At 38.4% G+C, this 23,796-nt stretch overlaps 1 protein-coding gene across 8 annotated transcripts in view; it reads right to left on the reverse strand.

Annotated features, from left to right (window-relative positions):
* Positions 1–23,796, reverse strand: part of YAP1 (Yes1 associated transcriptional regulator) — an 86,133-nt gene that overhangs the window by 36,688 nt on the left and 25,649 nt on the right. For all 8 annotated transcript variants that reach the window (XM_061457818.1, XM_061457819.1, XM_061457820.1 and 5 more), the window contains exon 3: positions 1,880–1,995. In XM_061457818.1, coding sequence (XP_061313802.1) covers positions 1,880–1,995 — 116 coding nt within the window. The remainder of the gene's footprint in view (positions 1–1,879; positions 1,996–23,796) is intronic.

Consider the following 23,796-nt stretch of genomic DNA (forward strand, 5'->3'; position numbering starts at 1 on the left):
ATCTATGCAGAATCACTTGCTCATATGCTTACATCAGTCAATTTTATGTAAGTTACCGATTTTCTTTTAAAAAATAATTCTCTTGTATCAATTGCTAGATTGTCTTTTAGATTTTTACCCCTCACAACTAACTACTTTATTTTTTTGCTAAGGACCCTTTCATTTCCTGTTAAATACATAAAAAGAATCCTACTTCACTATCAACATTTTTTCCTGTTAATTCTTAGTAAAACAGAAGGTTCAAGGAGTTATCTTAAAACACAGAATTTATGTCAATATTCAAACGGCAAACATCTAGTTTTAGCACAAAAAAGATAAGCCAAAGGCAATACAGACCGAGAGAATTGTTCCTCTCTCCTATTTTCTGTTCTTCTGAACTATCCCTGCAAAAACATGTCATCTCTATTGCTGCAGGTTTCCTGGGCTATTTCCAGAAAACATAATCACATGTATTACACTTTCACACCAGAGCCTGAGACCTTAATTGCTCTGAATCATGACTTCCTGCACTTGAACAGGAATCTCATTTGTTTCAGGATAAGCCAACCTCCTGGCCTAGGCAGCACAAAGTTTGATTAGCTTCCTCGCTAACACTCAGTCATGAACAGTACAGTTTGGTCACGCCTCTTAATCTTTTGGGATTGTCTGCAGCATGTGAATTCCAGCATGACACAAAGCTGTCTGAACAGACAACAAAAAGCAGCACCAGAGAATAACCTTTGTGAAGCACAGGAACAGCAGACATACACAAAATACAATCAGACTGTGAGAAAGTAAATAAAACATGAACCTCAGCAACAGACAAAAGGTGCCAAAGCATAGAGAAGACTGAAGCAGCCAAACCAGCACAGCACCAAGTTTATCTGCTTGCTCAGGATCAGAGAGCTCTGAAAACATACAGCAGATTCTGTAGCAAGAACAAGCACACTTCTTTACTGCTGTCTAGTGAGCACAGAATCACAGAATAGTTAGGGTTGGAAAGGACCTTAAGATCATCAAGTTCCAACCCCCCTGCCATGGGCAGAGACACCTCACACTAAACTGTATCACCCAAGGCCTTGTCCAGCCTGGTCTTGAACACTGCCAGGGATGGAGCATTCACAACCTCCCTGGGCAACCTATTCCAGTGCCTCACCACTCTAACAGGAAAGAATTTCCTCCTTATATCCAACCTAAACTTCCCCTGTTTAAGTTTTAACCCGTTACCCCTTGTCCTATCACTACAGTGATGGCCTGCCCCAGCTACCTGAAAACCAATTCTATATTCCAGGAAAAGATACCAGGCTTCCTCAGTTACAGTATTTTGGATATTATAGGAAAAGAAGAGGACAACAACAAAAAAAAAAAAAAAAAGAAAAGAAAAAAAAAAAAGAAAAATCAAGATTTTCCAGGTGTCTGCTTTATTCATTTAGGGAAGATAGGGGGTGGGGGGGAGAGACTGCCTAACAAATGTAGGAAATGTAAATGAATGGGAGTATACCAAGTCTTGTAAGTGAGCAAGGGGAGGTAGAAGACACTGCAGAAGCACAGTAGCTTTAATATAAATTGGCACTAATTTAATGAAAATTCTGGACTTCATCAATTTAACAGCATTTCCAGTCAGAAGCAAGTAGACAAGAATTCTGCTTCTTTAAAATACCTGAATTATCCATTTGAAAAAAATACAAACCAAAGAACTGGAGGATTCTTTCTGCTGACATCATATATAAAATTCTCTTACCTCAAGTATCAGCCTCTTGCTTGATGCATCAGGCATTAATAAAGTTTAAAACCAGGATAATTAGAAGGACAGTTGAGAGATCTAGACTCCCCCTCAATTAAAATAGCTAGCGGTATTTTCATTTATATGATCTTTTTCATAAACACAAATCTGGCTTACCTGATGCTGAGTTCATGATGTTCTGCTGCACAGAAGGACTGGTGGGAGCTGTAACATTCATCTGGGAAAGCATGGCCTTCCTAGGATCCTGCCATGTTGTTGTCTGATCAATGTGACTACGACAAAACAAAACTAGAGTTATGACAGTCATGCATTCACAGCAATGTCCTGCTAGCACAGAAAGTTTAAGAACAAAAGGTTAAGCATGCCAACAACAGCCACATTCAAAACCAAGTAAGAACTGTTTGGATTCTTTCCAAGCATCACCCTGTATCAGATTCCTCAATCCCTTACTCTGGCCACCACCACTTCCGCAACAAACAGGTGTAGCAATCAGAGCTAGAGTGATGGTGAGATAAGGCTCAACATGAATATCATAATTTAGGTTGTTGTACCATAACTAGCTGTTTTAACCTTGAACCAACCATTCTTTCCCTTTTCTTATTGATTAGGTACTTGTCGTTCCTAACTGTGACTACAGAGTCTTTCAAACAAAGCCAATCACATCTGGCATCTCAAGCACAGTCCAGTAACTTGGCATGATGAGTTCATACTGAAGTGTCTAGGGAGTTGTAATGAACTGGCTAGTGAGTAAACATTACCCTCCCCAAACCTTCTATGCATAGACCACATCCTCAGATTATCTGCTGGACTCCTCCCCTCACCGTTGCCAACTGAACAATCTCTGCAGTAATTTAAGTAACCAGTCACACTACAGCAGTAGTATGAAAGTGATGTGCAGCTGCCTCTCAACTGCATGTGAAAAGACGAGGACAGCTGGACTGCCAAGTAACACAGCGAGCCCTTTGCACAACCCAATTACACAACTTTCGGAGCTAAGATTTATGTGTTTTGAGAAAACTGGAAACTACATTCAGCACTGTCATTCACAGAAGTATTCAATACAATGAAAATACAAAAGCATAGTGAGTGATTATGTCACCTTTTGAGTGTGTGATTAGCATGTTTTGCTAATGAATAAGTAATGCAGCCTATTCATAACAAGCATCAACACTATCTTGATGCCATTAAGCAACACTGCTCCCAGAAGTATACTGGAACAAAAATTAAAACTATTAATACACAATGAGCACTGACAAAAAAGTTTGTTATTGATTCATTTAGAACTGGTATCAATTAAAACTATTCTAATAGTACTGTTACCAATTAGAATCCAACACATCATTAACTTGGTACCATTCTTTCTTTATATTAATAACCCTTACAGCTACTTTTTTTTCTGGATTGCATGGAATGCCCATTTTCATTCACTTCAGCAAAAACACAACATTTAAATCTGAAATAAATTTGATTGGTGATCTGAGTTCAAAACTAGGTACTCCAGCTCATATCTCTGCTTTGTACCCATGTCTTGTGATTTGTATGGATCTTGGTGGATCAATGTGTATTTGTACTGAACTATCAATCAGGCTGTAAATTTTCCATCATTTTGTTTGGATTAAATAACAATTGTGCAGCAACTGTTCCAATTCACAGTTTCTCACATTTTAAAGCATATTCAAGTTTAGGAGCTGCTACTGCATTATTTTAGACATTCTAAAGGCATAAATAATTTAGATTTGTCACCTCACCACTAGCATCTCTGTGGACGTGACATCTGACCATGTCACCTTGCTTTCCACCAAAGAGAAAGGAACCTACACAAGGTGAACGTACTGAAGGTAAATCAGGCTTGTTTACTCCTTCAAGAAGAGAACCTAAATTAACTAGGTCAAATACAGTAACAAAAGAAGAGATGAATCTCAAACTTTGTTTATGTATTTGCATGACCACAATATCCAAAAGCTGCGGTTATAAATTAAGACCTCATCACATCTGGATGAACAAAACAGTATTATTTTCTTCCTGCCCTAAGCAACTAATTGCTATGCCTAGAAACTTACTAACAAAAACCTTGACTCCAATTAATAAAAGCGCTCCACTGAATTATTACATATTTTAACATGATCTTTGATATTCTAAAAGTTGGTACTTTCCACCAAAATACTAAATTTTGCAACTAACTCATCATTCTAAGCAAGTGAAAATGAATAGACACAAGATCAGAAGATAATTAAATGGAGCAGCTGTCACCAAAATAACTACTTACGTGGAATTATCTATCACATTCTAATCATTGAAGGGACTGTTGTAAGGTAGAAGGTATCACAGAGTGGCTTTAAGAAAAGTTTAAGACATGCATATTTTACCCTTCCTAAATACGCACACACAAACAACTCCAGGTCAGAATGTTATAGACCCACTGTAGGCAGGGTCACAAAACAAGCAGAAATGATACTTGTACAAAAATATAATAGCAAACAAAGTTCTAATTTGTCTGCATGTGGCAACTACTGACAGTTTTCCCGTGTGTACTGAAAACCCCCCATTACTACAGCGTTAATTAAACTGGTGTCACTGCCATGCTGGTTTCCACAATACAAATCATTTACTACAGATACTATTAATGCAAACTGCATCTTTGGTTGCACAGGTTTTCCAACATTCAGGTCCACTAAGAAACATGCCACATGCAGCAATTATTTCTTTTTTAGCCTAATTATTTATTAAAAAAAACCTATTTATTTATAAATTTGCATTTATTTATTATATTGGACTGGACTACACATAAACCTTCATACTGGGGAATATTTTTTTCACTTTTCCACAAGTTAATTTTACAAAGCAATGAAAGCTGGTAAAGAAAATACAGATGTAAAAACACTGCCCAGTAATGCTTCACAGACTCTGTTTAAATTATAGTACCACCATGTGCTACTCCTCCCCTCTATTTATGTTATACTTATGCAACTCAGTTCTGGGAACACTGGAAAATGGGAGAACACCACTGCAACCCTGATAACACATTCATTTATTTCCATTTAAATCCGACAAAAAGCCACGTAATGCTATGAGCTTATAAAATGTCTAAGGTGCATATTTTATAGCCTTTGTTTTTATATGCTACTTGAGCGCAGAGTACGAAACAAAAGGAAAAAGTTGTCTCACTGCATTACAGAACCATTTTTGCAGTTAACTGTAGGAACACACTGAAACAATATTCACCAGTTTTTCCAAACACAGCTGGATATGGGATAGATGGACTGTGGAAGAAGCAATTTTGAGAGCCAGGACAGTATTAATGATTCCTCAAGACTGTATAAGCATACCACACAAAGTACATTTAATGTTCCTATGGAGCTGTTAACATGGAGAGCCATTATAGGCAGTAGCACCTTCCGACTTTTCCCTAGCTGAGTATCTCTTGGGAAAAGTTGGCAAGTCCTTACTTGACCAACTGAACTTCAACCAGTAGTCTCAGAGAAAAGACAGATGAAAGTCTCAAAGTAAGCAAACTGATTACATTAAAATCATACTAATGATCGTTCAATAAGGCAAACTCTTTGTTCTCTCCCATTCAGCTCTCCACTCTGTCTACACATTTATTCCCCCCCCTTCCCTCAAAATGTTTCTCTTCAACCTCCACCTAACCACAGTCCTTACGCTTACCTCCATATCCTGAGTTTTTAATGCTATATACTAAGAAACCACATAAAATACATTGCAATAGATGAGTCCTTTTCCACAACTTCCAAGTCATGCTCATCAAATTAGGGGATACAAAGCAGGCAAACCTCCACTTACATGGATGAAATGTTCAAATAAATCCTAGTACTACAGGAAGGAATACAGGTCTTCATTTTGTTCGTATCTGCAGCATGTGCAGCACAGCAAGTTGCTATGAGCAGTGTGTATTTCTCAAAGTTACATTAAGTATGGAAACAGGACATTCGCCATAGGAATGATCTTTCCCTCTGTTTTGAACAGCAGTGCAGAAAAAGTCTAAACGGACAGAACAAGAACACTGACACAACAAACATATCTTTCCCTACATTAACGTCCTGTTTCAGCTGGGATAGAGTTAATTTTCTTCCCAGTAGCTGGAACAGTGCTGTGTTTTTGGATTTAGCCCGAGAATAATGCTGATAACACACTTATGTTTTAGTTGTTGCTAAGTAGCGCTTACCCTGATCAAGGACTTTCCAATTTCTCATGCTCTGCCAGTGAGAAGCAGTAGAGACAGGACACCTGACCCAAACTAGCCAAAAGGGTATTTCATACCACAGCACATCATGCCCAGTATATAAACTGGGGAGAGTTACCCAAAAGGGCGTGATTACTCTTTGGGTCAGGCTGGATTACCAGTCAGCGGGTGGTAAACAATTGTATTGTGCATCACTTGTGGTTACTGGATTTTATTTCTCCCTCTCTTTTTATTTACCTTTTTTGTTAATAATATTATATTTTACTTTTTAATTACTAAAGTGTTCTCTTAATTACCAACCAGTTTTTTTAAACTGTTTTTATCTCAGCCCATGGCTTTTACCTTTTTCCAGTTCTTCTCTGAATCTGTAGGGAAGATGAGTGAGTGGCTGCCTGGTGCTTAGCTGCTGGCTGGGTTTAAAGTACAACGTCCAAACAGATTCCCCTCCCTATCTGCTCTCCCAGTAGCCGTGTTACGTGACAATTGCCCCAGCCCTTACATTCAGTATCTTCTATTTTACATGACCTGAGCTGTACTGTGATCAAGTGCTACTATCAACCTCAAAATTTTTAAGAAGTATTAGCAAATTATATCAAATCAATGGAACCTATAAATCAGCCATTACACTTCATACTGCATTATCAAATTAAATGCTACATACTCATGAACTAGAGTCACAGCTCTGTACTGTGTGCACAGGAACAAAAATGGGTAAATATTCTCAGAATTAAAATCAACATTTCTGGGGCAACCAAGGAATGCAAGACATGTTACTTCATAAACAAATGCACAAATCCAATATCTGACACTATATTATAGCTCATTTATGTTTAGGTGAAGTGAATCCTTGTTAAATGAGACAAATGTTGAATATACTAAGGAAATCAACTTTGAATGTACCATAAACATAGATCTAGGGTAACAGGCCTTAGAAAAACAAAGTGAAAACACCCAAAACATGCTAAACACTTGTCAGCAAAATCATGTCAATTTTGGTATCAAGAGTGACTGCCCCAAGGCACACCATCACACACACACCAAAAAGCACTTTCAGAAGTGCTACGCGTTGTGAAGAGAAATGAGTGGCCTCTCCCCACCCATCCCCAAGTTTTACAGTGCTATACGAAGTATTTACACATTGATAAGAACAACTTTAAAGAAAAATGTTCTCATTTTATGCACACAAGGAGCATTTCTGCAGTTACTAAGAATCAGAATTTCTAACTGAAAGAAATCTTTATTGGCATTAAACGCTATCACATACCTGAAGATTTGTCAGATTATTTCTAACCTAATTTTAAAGAGTTCTTCTGGTGTTGTTGTTTTGTTTTTTTTTTTTTGGGGGGGGGTTGTTTTGTTTGCTTGTTTGTTTTAGGTTTTCTTGAGGAGAGAGTTGGGTTGTTTGGGCTTTTTGGGGAAGGGATGTTCATTTTATGTGTGTGTGTTTCAGAAGGGTGGTGGGTGGTCTGGGTGGTTGGTTTTGGAGGTTAAGTCATGTCAGAATTGAGCTAACACACAAAGCACACTCAAAAAATTACTCAAATCCCTCAAGAAAGACTCAAGGACTAAAAGCCCTTCAGTTTTGATATTTCATACAACTTATTCCCTCTACAGCGTCCCTCTTGGTAGGCACACTTTCCAAGGTATGTTGAGGACTTAATTCATAACAGAATTCTCAGTCATCACAAGAACTTTCCTTACGCCCCTCCCTCTTTTCCATTTATTAGCATAAAGTCACCTTACATATGGTGCACGTCTGCTATGCTATTTTTAGTGAGAATTTAGGATCTTCTCAGAAAAGATATTATTAACATAAGCTGGTCAGAAATTGCCAGATTATTTTACTGACTTGTGCCATTAGGAAGAAAAGCAAAACACAGCCAACAGGTATTTTAATGTTAGGTACCAAATTAACATTCTATATGAAATTTCTGGAACACCAAAAAAAAAAAATGGTAAAAGAATAGAAACAAGGCAGAATAAATCACCCATTGCTTCTTTTTGCAATCTTAGTACATGATTCTTGATAAAAGGACATTCAAAAAAATAGCCACAAACATCCAGAAAGACAAGCTGTTCTTCAGTATAAAAGCATTACAATAAAAAAGCATCTCTCAGTAAAGTAATCCTTGTGTTTTATAAAGTAGACAAGTCTTATTTTATGCTTGTGAGAAAATGATTTCCGGTCTCTAGTGAAGCCGAGATGACTAACTTGTATTTTGGTTTTCTGATTTTTGGGACTGGTTAAGGAATTCACTGGAAAATCCTGTTTTATTAAAAGTAAAACGCAAACACTCACCACTGACCACATCATGACAGACCTACCAAAGCCAATGCTGACTTGGCATTGTGTACTTCTTATGTTGGGAATGGATAGAAAGGCCTCTGTGTAACACAAGCAAGTGCACAAATTAAGCTAAACCTAATTATTTTCCAAACTTCGTGTGAAATTTCAACTTTTCATTATATACCAAACATGAACTGTTCCATTGTCACCTATGATTCTGTTTTACCTTAAATAACCCAGCTAAAGATCCTATTATTTAATTTTTTTTCCTCTGTATTCCTAACCAGCTGGTTTCCTCAATTCACATAATGCATGACTTTCTGACAGGTTCTCCCTTTTTATTTCTTTCCATCTAAGAACTTTAAAGACTAGATGAATCATGACCGGATTAGTTTCTCCTCAAAAATGCCATTAAGGAATTATTTTAAAGCTACAACCATTACACTAGGATTTGATGTACAGACGAAAGTTACTTCTAACCCCTTTGTCAAATTGTACACGAATTTGTCCTGTGCATAGACAGTGCAGGCCACTTGCAGATATCTACTATACCAGGCAGAGAAAACAACCAGAATACCTACTTCTGCAGAGGCCTCAGCGTGAACTGCTCTGATTATCACTCTCAAAAAAGGGTAGCATGCAGAGATTACTGGGTTATGTTAGAATGTTACACACAATGGCATGGATTCAGCTTTGCCTAAGGGTCAGAGCCATGACATTGTGCACCCTTTTTTCTACTCTAGGGAATTTCAAGAATCGGGAAAGATTAAAACATGAAACTAAGTCTTCAGCTATGCAAGTAATTTTTAATTAGGCATTGCTAATGTAAGAGTGAAGTACATTTCTTTGCAAATGGTGTAACAAATCTAGTAGCATTAATACATTGTTTGAGATGATACAAATTCCAATTCCAAGCAGCAACAGTAAAGTAAAAATCCTGAGGGGAAAATGAGATAGCTCTGTTATCAATTATCTCTACCCCAATTCAGTCCTCTGTAAACACTCCCCTAAATCTCCACCAGCACTACATAAGGACACACTCTTTAAGTGGCTGAAGAGCCTTTAAGGACTTTCCAGCTGTCTTTGTAAATAACATCCAACAAATGCAAAAGCTATTGGTCACACAGCAATGAAAATCTCATATGCCAAAAGATATCCCACCCATTCCTTGTCCTCTCCATACTAACTTGCAATATTTCCTTATGCTTCAGGATTATTATCACCTAAGATATACATAAAAGCACACAGCAGTAAAATTCGTAATTTCTTAATCTGTGTGCAAACAAACCCTGAAATTTCTAACACTGTTTGTCTCTTGATGACAGAAATGTCTCCAGGCATGGCTTAACTGCCTCAAAGAAATAGAAACATAGATAAAAGTTCCTGAGTATTGCTGCAATACATAATATGGCTGTATTTTTGAATTTTCCATGGAATTTCTTCTGCTTGGCAGGTTTTTGTGTGTTAACTGAACAAAGCTGGTGTTGGACTACTCCATCTATGCAACCAATTATGTCCTCACCAAACCATACCAACAGGCTTATCATGACAGAGAGAATACTGATGATACGATGATAGACAGTTCTATCCTACTTTCAGGTTGCAAAAGCATACCTTAAAATCAACATACAATTGTTCAGTTTGCAATCATGTGTTGTGACATAGCTGTGATTCCATTGACTTTGAGAACCAAAACACATGAACATCCTGTCGATCAGGTGGGAAGAGAGCCTGACAGAGCTCCAGCCCCTTAATCAAAGTTTGAAACAGAACCATATATACTACCCTACATAACTGCAGTCTCAGGCAGCAGAAATTCATTCAACAAATTAGTGGTTTGAAACTCAACTAGAATAAAGCAGTAAGGGTAACTTAAATGCCTCAGAAGTGTCTGACAAAGTCTAATTGGTGCAGAAACAGATTTTTCATGTAGTCATTAAGAGTTAGGCAAGTTTTTCTACAAACCCCTCTGGAATTTATTCCTAAAGTGGTTGCTGCTTCCAAGATGCTAAAAACTACCAGAAATTCCCAAAAGCATGGCCCAGAAAGTCATGGATACTGATACACAAAATAGAGAGTTTTTAGAAATACACAAAATACAACAGCTAACATTAAGGTGTTCAAATGCAGTCTTCATTAGAGCACAATACACACACCAACTACTTAATACTAAACTTACTGATCTGCTTAGAAAAATCATGACAATCTGAAGTTGCACAACAGCATTGCCCTTCTTAGGAAAGCACTCACAGAAAGGTCCTCACTTCAAGAGTGTATTATTACAGACCAGTCAGTCTCACTTCTGTGCCTGGCAAAATCTTGGAGCAGATTCTCCTGGAAGGCATGCTAAGGCACATGAAAAACAACAAGCCAGCATGGCTTCACTAAGGGGAAATCCTGCCTGACCAATTGGGTGGCCTTCTATGATGGGGCTACAAAACTGATGGACAGGGGTAGAGCAGTTGATGTCATCTACCTGGACTTGTGCAAAGCCTTCGACACTGTCCCACACAACATCCTTGTCTCTAAATTGGAGAGACATCAATTTGATGGATGGACCACTCAGTGCATAAAGAACTGGCTGGATGGCCGCACACAAAGAGTTGTGGTCAATGGCTCAATGTCCGGCTGGAGACCAGTAACGAGTGGTGTCCCTCAGGGATTGGTGTTGGGACCGGTCTTGTTCAACATCTTTGTCGCTGACACAGTCAGTGGGATTGAGCACGCCTTCAGCAAGTTTGCTGATGACACCAAGCTGTGTGGTTTGGTTGATATGCTGGAGGGAAGGAATGCCATCCATAGGGACCTCGACATGCTTGTGAGGTGGGCTGATGCCAGCCTCATGAAGTTTAACCATGCCAAGTGCAAGGTCCTACACCTGGGTCGGAGCAATCCCAGGCACAGCTACAGGTTGGGCAGAGAAGAGATTCAGAGCAGCCCTGCGGAGAAGGACTTGGGGGTGTTGGTCAATGAGAAAATGAACATGAGCCGGCTGCAGTGTGTGCTTGCAGCCCAGAAAGCCAACCATATCCTGGACTGCATCAAAAGGAACGTGACCAGCAGGTCGAAGGAGGTGATCCTGCCCCTCTACTCTGCTCTTGTGAGACCTCACCTGGAGTACTGGGTGCAGTTCTGGTGTCCTCAACATAAAAAGGACATGGAACTGCTGGAACAAGTCCAGAGAAGGGCCACGAGGATGATCAGGGACTGGAGCACCTCCCATATGAAGACAGGCTGAGAAAGTTGGGGCTGTTCAGCCTGGAGAAGAGAAGGCTGCGTGGAGACCTCATAGCAGCCTTCCAGTATCTGAAGGGGGCCTATAGGGATGCTGGGGAGGGACTCTTCATTAGGGACTGTAGTGATAGGACAAGGGGTAACGGGTTAAAACTTAAACAGGGGAAGTTTATATTGGATATAAGGAGGAAGTTCTTTCCTGTTAGGGTGGTGAGGCACTGGAATAGATTGTCCAAGGAGGTTTTGAATGCTCCATCCCTGGCAGTGTTCAAGGCCAGGCTGGACGAAGCCTTGGGTGATATGATTTAGTGTGAGGTGTCCCTGCCCATGGCAGGGGGGTTGGAACTGGAGGATCTTAAGGTCCTTTCCAACCCTAACTATTCTATGATTCTATAATGCTAAAATGAATTCTGGGCAGCAGGAAGGCTAACCATCCACGTATGAGTAACAGAAGAGATGAAGATATGATATGATGTTCAAAGGTTTACCAAATAGGTCCACTTTTATTACAATGTACTCTTGAAACAACTGCCATTTGACAAAGAGAAAACAGAAGCAATAACACATTTATTTTTACATTTATTATTCCTTTTCCTCCTGTTCATCGTCCCACCCTGCACACAGAGACCTCATCTATAAAAACAGGGGTAGTATCACAATGCTAAGGCATATTTTAAATTGATTCTCAAAAATACAGGTGTGTCAGAGCATGTTTGTTTGCAGGGCTTTTCCCATTACTTTGAAAGCTGTAAGAAGCAGCAATATTACACAGGCTATAAGAAAAGTCCTTGCTCTTACAGTTCTTATTATAGTCCTTATACCAGTTCAATCCTTTCCCAGACTCTGTAAGGGATTAAATGCTGTGATCAAATTCTGCATCACCAGATTTATTTAATTTTAAAGTTGTCGTCTCATTTCCACAGTACAAAAATAAGCTGCATTTAAAGAAAACCTCCCCTTCTCTTCAGCCTGCCCCCCAAGTTAAGAAGTTTGTTTCCTGTGGCCAAGTCACTCAGCATACTCAGAATTCATCTCTCCTTCATTTTAAACAAAAGAGATAAAAGACATATCACCAAGGAGGGCAAATCTGAAGAACAACTGTCTTTGCTGCAATATCAAGTGAAATGACTGGATTCCCTCCTACAGCCCTGCTTAGCAAGCACAGAGGCCTCAGGATACAAAAATTTTGTCTTCTCTTACACTAAGACAAGATTAAACAAAAGCTGACTTTCACATTATTAAGGGAAGGGCAGATGATTTCAGTAGTGATGGGCCATAGAATCCTTTATCACTTTCTTGTCCTTTTATCTCTATGATTCTATCTCATTTCTCTCTCCCTAGTTAGCTCTTAAAAGGAAACAAAGCAAGCAAGAGGGAAATCAAATGCCTCTTTGAATGAACAGGAGCCAGGCAATTTTACACCCCTTTCTATATACCCTATTTCTGTTGCCTGAAGGTTTTCAAGTCAGAGAAACTTGCCTAAGCATGCTGCAATAAAAGCTGCTATAGCCAGCTGCCTTAGTATCTAAAGGGGGTTCCTAGCAATACTGTTGAACAACCCTAAGGCTAACCACCACCGAGGAAAACAAAATATTAAGATAAAAAGATTCTTTAGGTTGTTTCCTTATTGCTCTAAGTAGGAAGTCCCAGAGGGCAGTTCAAACTGGTTGCTTCAGTGTTCAGACAATGATCCCTCCTAGATGGCCTTGACAGGATGAGCTGACTCTAAGAAATAATTGGTTAGGACCTACTGGAAATGACTGCATAGCATTCTGCTACAATGAATAAGAGAATCTGGCTTTCTTGACATTAATTAATATTGACAACTATTTTTAATGTATGCTTCAGAACTGACACTTCACACCTTAAATTGATCAGCCGTTTAGATGTTCTCAGTTTCAGTCATACAAATAGCCTCATGGACCATTTTTCCCCTTATTTGAGACTACAGTTCAGCAAAAAACCCAAATCTCCTATTTTCCTTCTCTACTTACGTGGGGTTTATGTTTGTTGGGTTTTTTGTTTGTTTTTTTTTTCTTTGTTTCTTTTTCACTTCCACTTCCTTGGCAGTGTTTCTGGGGGTTTATTTCATGTCTCAGGGAGAGCTTTTTATTTTTCCAGTTCAGACAAACACTACCTGCTGCTGAGGCTGGGGGTAATTACTCTTGCCACTGAAGCCTTTGGGGATTGCCATGTAAAACAAAGAAGAAATCTTCCAACAGCAAGTTGCTGCCTGAGTCATGACTGGTGAGATACCTGCTCAGCCAACTCTAGGAAATCTTACATACTCTATTTTTTGCCAGCAAATTATCCTTTTTTCATCCCCCACACCTCAATTCCTGGAGACAGATTTCCCAAGCTGCAATACACCAGAAACAACAGATTTCTCAGTACCAGATATCACACACTGTCTAAAGGCTATGCTTTGCAAAGTTATTTTTATTTACCCATTTAACTTAAAGCAGCAAAGACAATACAGAGCAAAAGGATGAGAAGAAATTAAGCTATTTAGATTTTATCATTTAAAATGATAGCTGTAATAATATGTATAGTATACTTAAATATAATAGCAACTATATTTAGTTTTAAAAGTGAGCTAAAAATGTTCTCAACCTGAGGATTTTCAGTTCCAGGTTCTATATTTTCCTTCACCAGACACAAAGAGTTTAAAGAGCATCAGTTTAAAAAGTATTTCTGAAGTATATCCTTTAATAAGTAATGCAAAGTAAAACTGATTTTAACTCAAATTTCATTGCATGTTTCTAAAGTTATCAAATGGGAATTTCATTTCTGTTTTATTATTAAATATTTGGGAAAATAACAGAGAAAGTTTGAAATAATCATCAGCAAAACAAAATACCTTTTTTCTAGAAACAAAGACCCATGTATTCCTTAAAGGGGAATACATGGAATAATTTATTCCATTAAATAATGGAATAATTTGTTCCATTAAATCAACATAATAAATACCAATACCTCAGCTTTTATGTATTTCATTTGCAGTCATTTGATTTGCTTTCTGAGCTTCTTTTGGTAGAGAGGGAATTAAAAATAGTGGTTATAAAAAGTAATAAGCAAGGGACTGTATTTAAAAGCACATCACCTAAATTACTAACAGTACTTAAATACAGATTTCATTTAGAGATATGTAAGAGCTTAGGTTTTGCCAAAGTTTGCAACTATTACATTTTATCAATAAACAGTTCAACCCAACCCCCGCTTAGATGCAAAACAGATCACAAAACAAAAGTCACAGATCTCCAACTTTCACTAAACTTCAGCAGATTTGTATGAGCTGAAGTTCCCAATTAATTCCTAAATAATTTAAAATTAACACTTTAACTTAGTACAAGTTAATTATAAATTTAAAGTCCCTGGCATTCAACCACTGGGGGTTTGAGGGAGGATGTGCTGCTGAGTGGGAGAAGGGGAAAGAACTTATTTACTTATTTGCATACATTTTTAAAAGCCATGCTCATAACATTTATGTCGAGCATTTCAAATCAAGCTTACTAATAAGTGGTCTCTCTATTACAATAAAGATATGCTGACATCCTACCCACATAAAAGATCACAAAACAGGTCACACCAGAAGTTAGTTGTGTGTCGTTTTTAATGGCTAAGAGCATAATTATAATCAAGCTCTCCTCCCAGCACAGTCTCTCCCCACTTCCTAATCGTCCAGTTTAGAGACCTCCCCAACCCAAACTTTATGCTGGAATAGTACAGGGTTTATTTCCCTCTTAGGAAGTGAGGTCAGCTCTTAATACAAGAACTCCCTTATAGTGTTTGCTGACCATTAGTCAGCACTTCCCTATGACCTATCTCTTTTCCTCCACTCCCTTTCAGCTCCAAATGCTGCCATTATCAATTTCCAGCTTTTCCTTTTTTTGCCTGCAGAATTCACATACCATTTCAGAAATTCCTTTCATGGTGTAGAAGTTTTTTTTTCAATCAGTATTAAGTCACTTTGAACTCCTGGACAAACTGAGTTCTTTTAATCTCATCTTTCTATAGGTGTTTTATGGCTAAAAGTCTTCTTACCGCCTTTCTACAGGGCTACATTTGCCCACCAACCACGTAGCCCAAATTCCAACAGAATTGTACGTACGTGCAAGCCCTGAAGTTTGTTTAGGTTTTGTCTATTTCCTTGAGTTTGGCTCATTCAGTAGCTAGCACATAAAATTCTGAAGACAAAATGTATTTTTTTCATAACCTGTGTTTGGAAGATTCACTGCTACTGATCTCAGACATGCCGGTACGCACTATCACATATCAGTGATTTCAACAGCTGAATAACTGAGACACAACTTTTCTGAATTTTAAGAAGCATATTAAAGAATGCAGTCAAAGGAACACTATTCATCTCAATTATGCCTACTAATATAAACTCTGGGCCAAGCTACGTGAACTGAAATGAGCACACAGTTACAACACAGCTCACTGTTACTGAAAGCTTCAGAATACCCACTCTTGCCCTTTAAACTAAGTAAGCTAGATGGTAATCTTCAAATTAGAAGATAAAAACCAGTACCTGCAGGAAAAAAAAAAAAAGGATGTATATCTCTGGAGGTGAATGAAAACACCCAGTATCTTTTTAAATTAATATTCCTTCATGTCATCCATAATTAGCCTGTTAAAACCTAACACAGAGTTAATATAATCCTTTCGGTCCACCCTGCTGTAGTAATTTTCAACATTCTCATAAAATGTCCGATCTGTATTTAGTGATCTGAATCAACTGCTTCTAGTCACCACATACTAAAGCCTTTTTAAAACAGATGTTTTTTCACATCCATTTTGTATCCAGAATTACAAAAGGAAAAAAACAAACCACTCTGCTCTTCATCTCCCAGTTTCTTTGTTTTGAACTAAGAGTCTTGAATAAACCAACAAAGTAAATATTCACTTGGCTAATGCTTTCTGAGCTGTGGTTTAACACTTTATAGTTTCGGGTACTTAACCAGCAACTTCCTTCCAGAATTTATCACTCAAAGTCCAGTAGCAAACATGCACTGTTTAGTGTTATCTTTAGAATTTGTTTTATATCACGACACAGGTCATAATTTTAAACTTTATCTCAAAACCTTTGAAAAGTAAACTCTACATTAAAAAGAAATAAATCTATTTCTAGATACAGTAACTCTAGTTCTATTAACTGACATATTACACCTTCTACTCACTCTTCTCTGACATCTTGGTATCCTTTAAATAGATTTTCAGAAATCTGGTTCTTCAGGAAACTGTTACAAAATATTTCTGTTCAAATGAGACTTGAAAAGGACTGTTACGTATCAGACAGTATCATGTTCTTGCATTTTCATGTACATAAAGAAGGAAAAAATGCAACAGCATAAAAAGGGCGAAGATTATGCTGCAGAAGATGGACAAAATATTCAGAATGAAATCAAAAAAGCAGGCAAGGCCCTGGAGCTGAGTGGCTCCATTTCTTTGTGCTGTTTCTCCTGACCTCTGACTACTGATATTCTGAACTCCTCAGGATTACAACTGTACTTGACTAAACTGACTTTGATTGCAGTAGCCCTGTAATCTAGCAGCCTATCTGGTAACTCACCTACTCTACTACAGAGAGCAGCTGCTTGGAGAGCAAGCATCACGCATGCAGCCAAATATCACCTTCTGTGCTGGAGCGTGTACAGGGCTGGCTGGAAGCTATTCCTGACAACACTGCTTCCACATGAGAGGAGGAGGAGGGCCTGGAGGCACACTCCTCCTGCTCACTGAACAGGCCAGGAACTGCTCTTTGATGATTTTGTCAGTGCAGTCAAAAGGAAGGTAGTAGGCAGTTGTTGGATTGGTCCCTTAAATACAGTAACTGCAGTGAGACCATATCACACTACGAGTACACACAAGACAAAGGGATCCAAGTCACTCTGCTACAATTTACTTAGACATTCACTGGTGATGAGGGACTTCAAGCTAATCAATTTCCTGGATATCTTCATCAGATACTAAGTATCTTATCTGAAAATCACTGACTATGCTGAAGTAACAGATGTCCTGTAGGTGAAAGCTGCTGACAGTCTAAACAAAAATAAATCATGTCCATGGAAAAGGAGTTTGCATCCTATCCAGAACAGTGCAAGGATCTAATAAACTGTTTAATTACTGAACACCTGTAGCTATTTAGTGAGACAACAAAACTAACTGAAATTTCTGCGCTTGCATAAAATTGAAGGGCACCACACTCCAAAACAATGCAGATGTGAAAACATGGTTTACCTGGCTCCCTCAATGTGGAGCTGATTATGTGTTTTCAGTCATGTAAGAGAGAAGAAAATTGCTGTGAACCACTTCAGCACAGCACTAGTGATGATTAATTGGGGAGTGGCAGAGGAAAAGTTGAAACATCAAAAGAAAGTGAACAGTGGAAGTCTAAAAGAAGAAACATGACTTGCAGAGGAATCTGGCAATCTGGTAATATCAACATCTCCTAAGAAGCCAAGCTTCATGAAGAGAAGCTAAAGCAGCCAAGGAAGGACACTGAAGCCAGCAAGTTTACAAACCACAGGAGGAATTCTTGTTGAGAATGAACAAACTGTTGAGTTCACTGGACAGAAATATACTGGTCTAGGAGATTAACCTGGAGGCAGACTCTCACTGGAAGGAAGTACTGAAAAAAAACATAATGAATCCTCTTCTACCTTCAGGCAGAGGAAGAATTCCTCTTCTGTTTTTGAAACTTCAGCTCAGGTTGAAGAATTAACCCAATTTGTGAACAGAAAACTATCACAGAGGAGGAACACAAGTTATCAGAGAGACAAGGAGCTGTAACAGAGACCAGCAACTATAATAGAAGGATACAGACATGTTTAATTTCAGCAGCTGAAGAAGAGTAAAAAGAACATAACGAAGGAGAAGTTAAATGATGGTATAAAATTTTCTTATTGTAACAACATATGTTGTTTTTAGATCTGCACAAAACTTCACATACTTGCGAACTGAAGCATAAAGCATCTGAAATGCATTGTAGGCATCACTTAAGAAACAGAAAAACATCACCAAAAGCTGCAAAGCAGTAAGTTTTAGAGTGAAAAATATATGCCAGCTGCATAAAACGAATGTCCACTTCCCAATGCTAGAATTATTTTTTAAAGTGTTGTGCAATTCCTTGTATTTTGAAAAACTTTTCTCACCCCCCAAAAAAAGAAAGAACAAGTTCAGATCGCAAATTATTAGATGAAATACTTTCACTTCACCATAGCTGGCAACAACCAGGACTTTTCCCCTTAGTTTTGAATGGAAAAATTCTCTAAAACTATGCAACAAGTATCCCCAGACCTTATGGAAATGTGCATGTATTCTGTGTAAGGTGGTAAGGCTGTCTCAGTGCAGAGAAAGCCAGCACTGACTTAGCAGTTTTGTGCACAAAGCTGCCCATTTGCTCCTTGCTCTCCTTGGTTTTGCTTTGCTGATCAAAGGAGTTGCCAAGTTTTTTTCTTTACCATTACAAGGCAGGAAAAATGGCTCGCCTCGGAGAGGCCCCTTGCGAAGGTCACAAAGGTTAGCTCCACAAGCCATGGAGTCTGCTCTGATGCCGGAGTGATTGGCTGGCTTCCCTGCAGTTACCCTGCATTTCCCCTCCTTCACAATAGTGCACTGGTTATGGAAACTAAATATGAAAGAACATGGTGGGGGAGGAAAGAATTTCTATGGAGACACAGTCAAAAACACTGAAAAGTTCTACTTGCTTGATCAGCCTGAAAATCTAGCACTTTAAAACATTTCTGGAAAACTCTTAAGTATTTCAGCATACCCCCCCTTAACAAAAATTAATTGAATGAAAAAAATTGCTTTTCCTTATAAAACAAATGTATACTTTTCTGGAAAAAGTTACTGAAGATGTTTACTTGCCCAATCCCTGGACTTAACTGGAACCCACAGGTTACACCCTCTTAACAAAGACTGAAACAAAGCCAACTAATCAAGATTTAGATTTGTAGCACTTTCCAGCCACTTAGCAGCATCACACCAGAGCCATTTTTAAAATTTTACAGAAAATATGAAAGCTAATTTATAGGCATCATACTCCAATTACTTTTAGGTCCTAAAGTTAAGTAATGAAGAAAATGTGGAATATCCAGCAAAGCAATCATTACGTTTCAGATGGCTGATTAAGTAACACTCCCAATTTTCCTTAACTTCAAATCTACCACAGCCAGCCACAACTATTTAGGTTTTTCTTAAACATAAAAAATTTAACCTGCAGTGTATACACACTGAAAGCTTGCGCTGCTTCAAAGCATCTACTCCTAGGAACCAGATTCAGTGTTGGTCTAAGTAGGGGAAAGTAGCATAAATTCTGTGAAGAGAGAGCATTTTGAGACTTCGTATTTTGGGGGCACGATTTCATATCACTTTACATATAAAATCCTGATTCTCAGCATTGCTCAAAAAACCTTCTTAGCACCCTGAAAGTCAAGGCAGGCTCCTTCCCCTCTGCGTAAGTGTAGGTGTCAAGTTCTGCCTCCAGTGCCATCACCCATATGTTTGGACAGGCAAAGCGAATTAAAACTCAGCCATCAGTGCGTTTGACACTGAACCAACCTCTGCAGCTGTTTTGTGTTCATTATGTTACCAGGAGTCAAAAGTACTTCCAGAAGTAGTCAAGTTGTACAACACCACTAACCAGGTATTTCAATCTGTGTAAGTACTCCCGAGATTTAACAGTATCCAGTAACAGAGAGCTTCACAGTACAGCTTTTTCTTCTGAGAAGGAATCAACAGGCTTCCTCTTCTCACCCAGTCACCTCTGTTCACAAAACATCTACGAAAACAAAACTTCTGTACTGGAAGACAGTGATAAATAACTGACAATGCTAGAATCCTAAGGAAAATAAGCTGAAAACAATAAAATACATCATTAAAGAAGGAATATCATACTTCATATAAAAGATAGAAGCACAAGAGGGATTTTGACCCTGCTACTGTGATCTATTCACCCATAGAAATGCATTACAAAAAGTACAGAGACGTCAAAGAGTCTCCAGAACTGCTTCTACCTGCAAGTCCAAATTCAAATGCAGGAGCATTAGGAGAACAAGGAGAAATCAGCATGATACGTACACCATAACAGAAAGCAAAACTATCTGTAGGAAAGAGCTGCACCTGATCATCATGATTATTATTATTTATTGGAGAAACTTCTAAAAAAGCACAAAAACACCATACCAAATTCCTGTTCTCCAGGAGAGCTTCCCTGCCCTCTCAAGCCTCTTTTGAGGAGGCTTCAAAGACCAGCGCACCAACATCTACCAAACATATGCCTTCCACAGCTCCCATACAAATGCCAGGTGCACAAGCACTGGCCAGAAGAAGACACAGTCAACAGGTTACCTGAAACATTTAAAATGCCAATAGATGACATACTTTTCGAACACGCCAGGACAATAAAACCCAAGAGGAGAAAGAACTGAGTCAATAACATGTTATTTTGCTAGCAGGCACATCTTTGCCCACCTCAGTATGAGACAAAAAATTCTTATGCCTCTTGGCTGATATTGCCATGCAGGAAAAACATCTCCCATGGCATATCCTGTGCCAAGATGAAGGCACTTTTCCTGACCATGCCTTTGTTACAAGGCAAAAATCTTCCTTCTGCCATTACCTACCAAATCCAGGGGGCTCTGCTGTTGTAACATTTTCTGAGGTACTGACTTCATGATTACATTAATCCACTAGTACCTAAGGAATTAAATAGGTAACTGGAAAAGGTGGAACAATGTCACATTCCTGCAGCTCCTGTATCCTTACAGACACCACAGCTAAGAGGAAGGAAAAAACAAAACAAAATTAAAATATCTGACAGACAACACCAATAAATGAAACAAAGACACCTCCATAGCAGCAAGACCAAGCTCCCACCCAAACCTGTAAGATGGGAGAAGGCTAAAGTTTAGGGCTATGGTTTTGTAAGCTTTTATGTTAAAGGTTCAGATTGCTGTAATTCTTTAACGATGACACAACTGGGCCAAGGAACAGACACACTGCAACCAGCTTTTTCTTTCAGCTGTATGGAATGCCAGAGGAACTTCCAAGACAGTCATGGAAAGCAACCCCCTTCAAAAAGACATTTTAAGAAAATGCTGGGTAATTCCCTGACACAAGACTCAAGCAATACAAGAATCCATCGAATGGATATAGTACCAAGTGCCCTACATCAATCCTGCAACTGTACAGAAGAAAGAAGTGCAGAGCCTTTTTCTGAGCAAGTTAGAATTACAGGGAAATTACTAAAACCAGTAACACTCATTTTTCTCAAAATTTGAATGGAAGAGTTCCACGTATGGCAAAAAGCTTAAACATCCCAATAGGTACCTAAAACTCTTTAAGTTTTATGGCTTATGATGAAACCAACAGGTCACTAAGCTCATAATTTCTAAATTAAAAATTTCCATAAATTTATCACCGAACACTTGAAAGGAGAATAAGGACCAAAAAAAAAAAAAAAAGCAACAAAGGATGCAGATCAAAATCTGCTCATTCCACACTTTCTATTCCAGCAATACGGATGGCTCATGCTGAAGGAGATCCAGTCCTAAAAATTCTCCACCAAATACAACAGGATTGGAGAGGCGGTCAGAGCAGGAAAAGAAAGTTATCCTAGTACAAAGTCAAATCCAAGTCTAGAAGATAAAATCATAGCCAGCAATGAAGCCAGGCACGACCTAAAAGACACAAGTTACTACAAAGACAAAAAAGGTCTCCCCCATTCACTGCTTGCTGCAAAGAAGGAATCCTTCCACTTGCCACAATTTTAACATCAACTCACATCTAAGGGGTGACCAGCTAGTCACTGATCACCTTCTAAAAACCTCTACCTCAGAGGATCTGACTTTAGTTTGAAGAATACTCTATTAAGAAAACAGAGCTATAACAATTATACAGGTACTAATTTCTTCTAGATGTTACTACTTTTTGCCAGATAAAACAATTAGGTGCTAGGAATGTATTTGAGCTAATGAGAAATGGGACAGGTAGGAAATTCAGCACTACTCCTCAGGATTTCTGAGTGATTAGGCCACACTATTTCATTTCTGCATGTGGATAAACAGGAAAAAAACCTACCTAGGAAAACAAGAAAAGAATATTTTGAACAACTTCGCTTTATTTTGACCCAATACTCCCCAAGCATGTAGTAGCAGCAACACCAAGACAGTCATCAGCAAGACTCACATTCTTCATCAGTACAGTTGACTTAAAAAAAACCCCTGGTAAAGTGGCAGGGGAAATTATGCCCCACTCACTAAGTCTACACTTGTTATGTGAGAGCGCTATTTATAATGTCACATGCTGGAACTTGTTCCCAAACTAGCTAAACCTACATGCTTAGTTGACTCAACAGACAATGCCACATTGTCAAGACTAATCTTTTCCTACAGGCTACAGTTTCTCAGCCATGAAAGCTTTCATACATTTCCATTTTCTTAGCAGTTCCGAAATCAGAACACTTCCAAATACATATGCACATATATATGTACACACACAGTATGTATTTGTGTAGTTACTATATTGACTACCACTAAAATTCACATATCCACATGCAAACCTAAGTCACCAGAAAGTCCAGGAAAGAACATGGAACCCAGCAGGTTCTTTAAGTTACTATTTCAGACACCCAAGACAGAAGGGACTAAGGAAGAAAAAGGCCTGGAAATGGATTCATGTCACCAATATATATTGTGTGATGCATGGAGCAGCAGCTCTCACATCACACTACATTTTGACTAAGCCACTTTATGAAGTGTTCATTTCAAGTTACTTCCCAAGAGTGAGATTTTGGGAAGAAAGTAAGCTATTTCTAGTTAGTTTAAAGTCTAGGAGTTGTCAATTAAGAACTAATTTAAACAAAGATTACCTGGAATGCTGCAGACAGACTGGACTGCCAACGCCTGCAGACTATTTTTTAGTCATATTGATGCAAAATGCTTTCGGGGAAAAAAAAAAGCACAATAAGGATAAAAAAAAAAAAAAAAAGGCGATAGGAAGATATGAAGTTTTGCACCATAAACAAGTTTTATGAAGTAATTAAGCAGTGAAACGGAAATTAAGTTTTCAACATTTGTCCACCAACTATCAAAGCAATTGCTGAATTTTAGGAATTAAAGTGATTCAATCATTATTTATTTAAAATAGCAAACTTGAATTTCTTCCATAACCAGTTTCAGAAAGCTGACATTCAGTACCTCAGGATTCACCAAGGAAATTTCAGTGTTTTGTTTTTTGGTTGTTTGGTTTTTTTTGTGGTGTTGGGTTTTTTAGGTTTGGTTTTTGTTTTTTTTTTAATATTACTCCTGCTTTCCCTGAAATTGATGAAAAGAAACACCTTAC

This window comes from Pezoporus flaviventris, unplaced genomic scaffold, assembly GCF_033815535.1.
Source record: "Pezoporus flaviventris isolate CSIRO_AGI_PZ_B2104156 unplaced genomic scaffold, CSIRO_AGI_Pfla_v1 ptg000025l, whole genome shotgun sequence".
Lineage (NCBI taxonomy): Eukaryota > Metazoa > Chordata > Aves > Psittaciformes > Psittacidae > Pezoporus > Pezoporus flaviventris.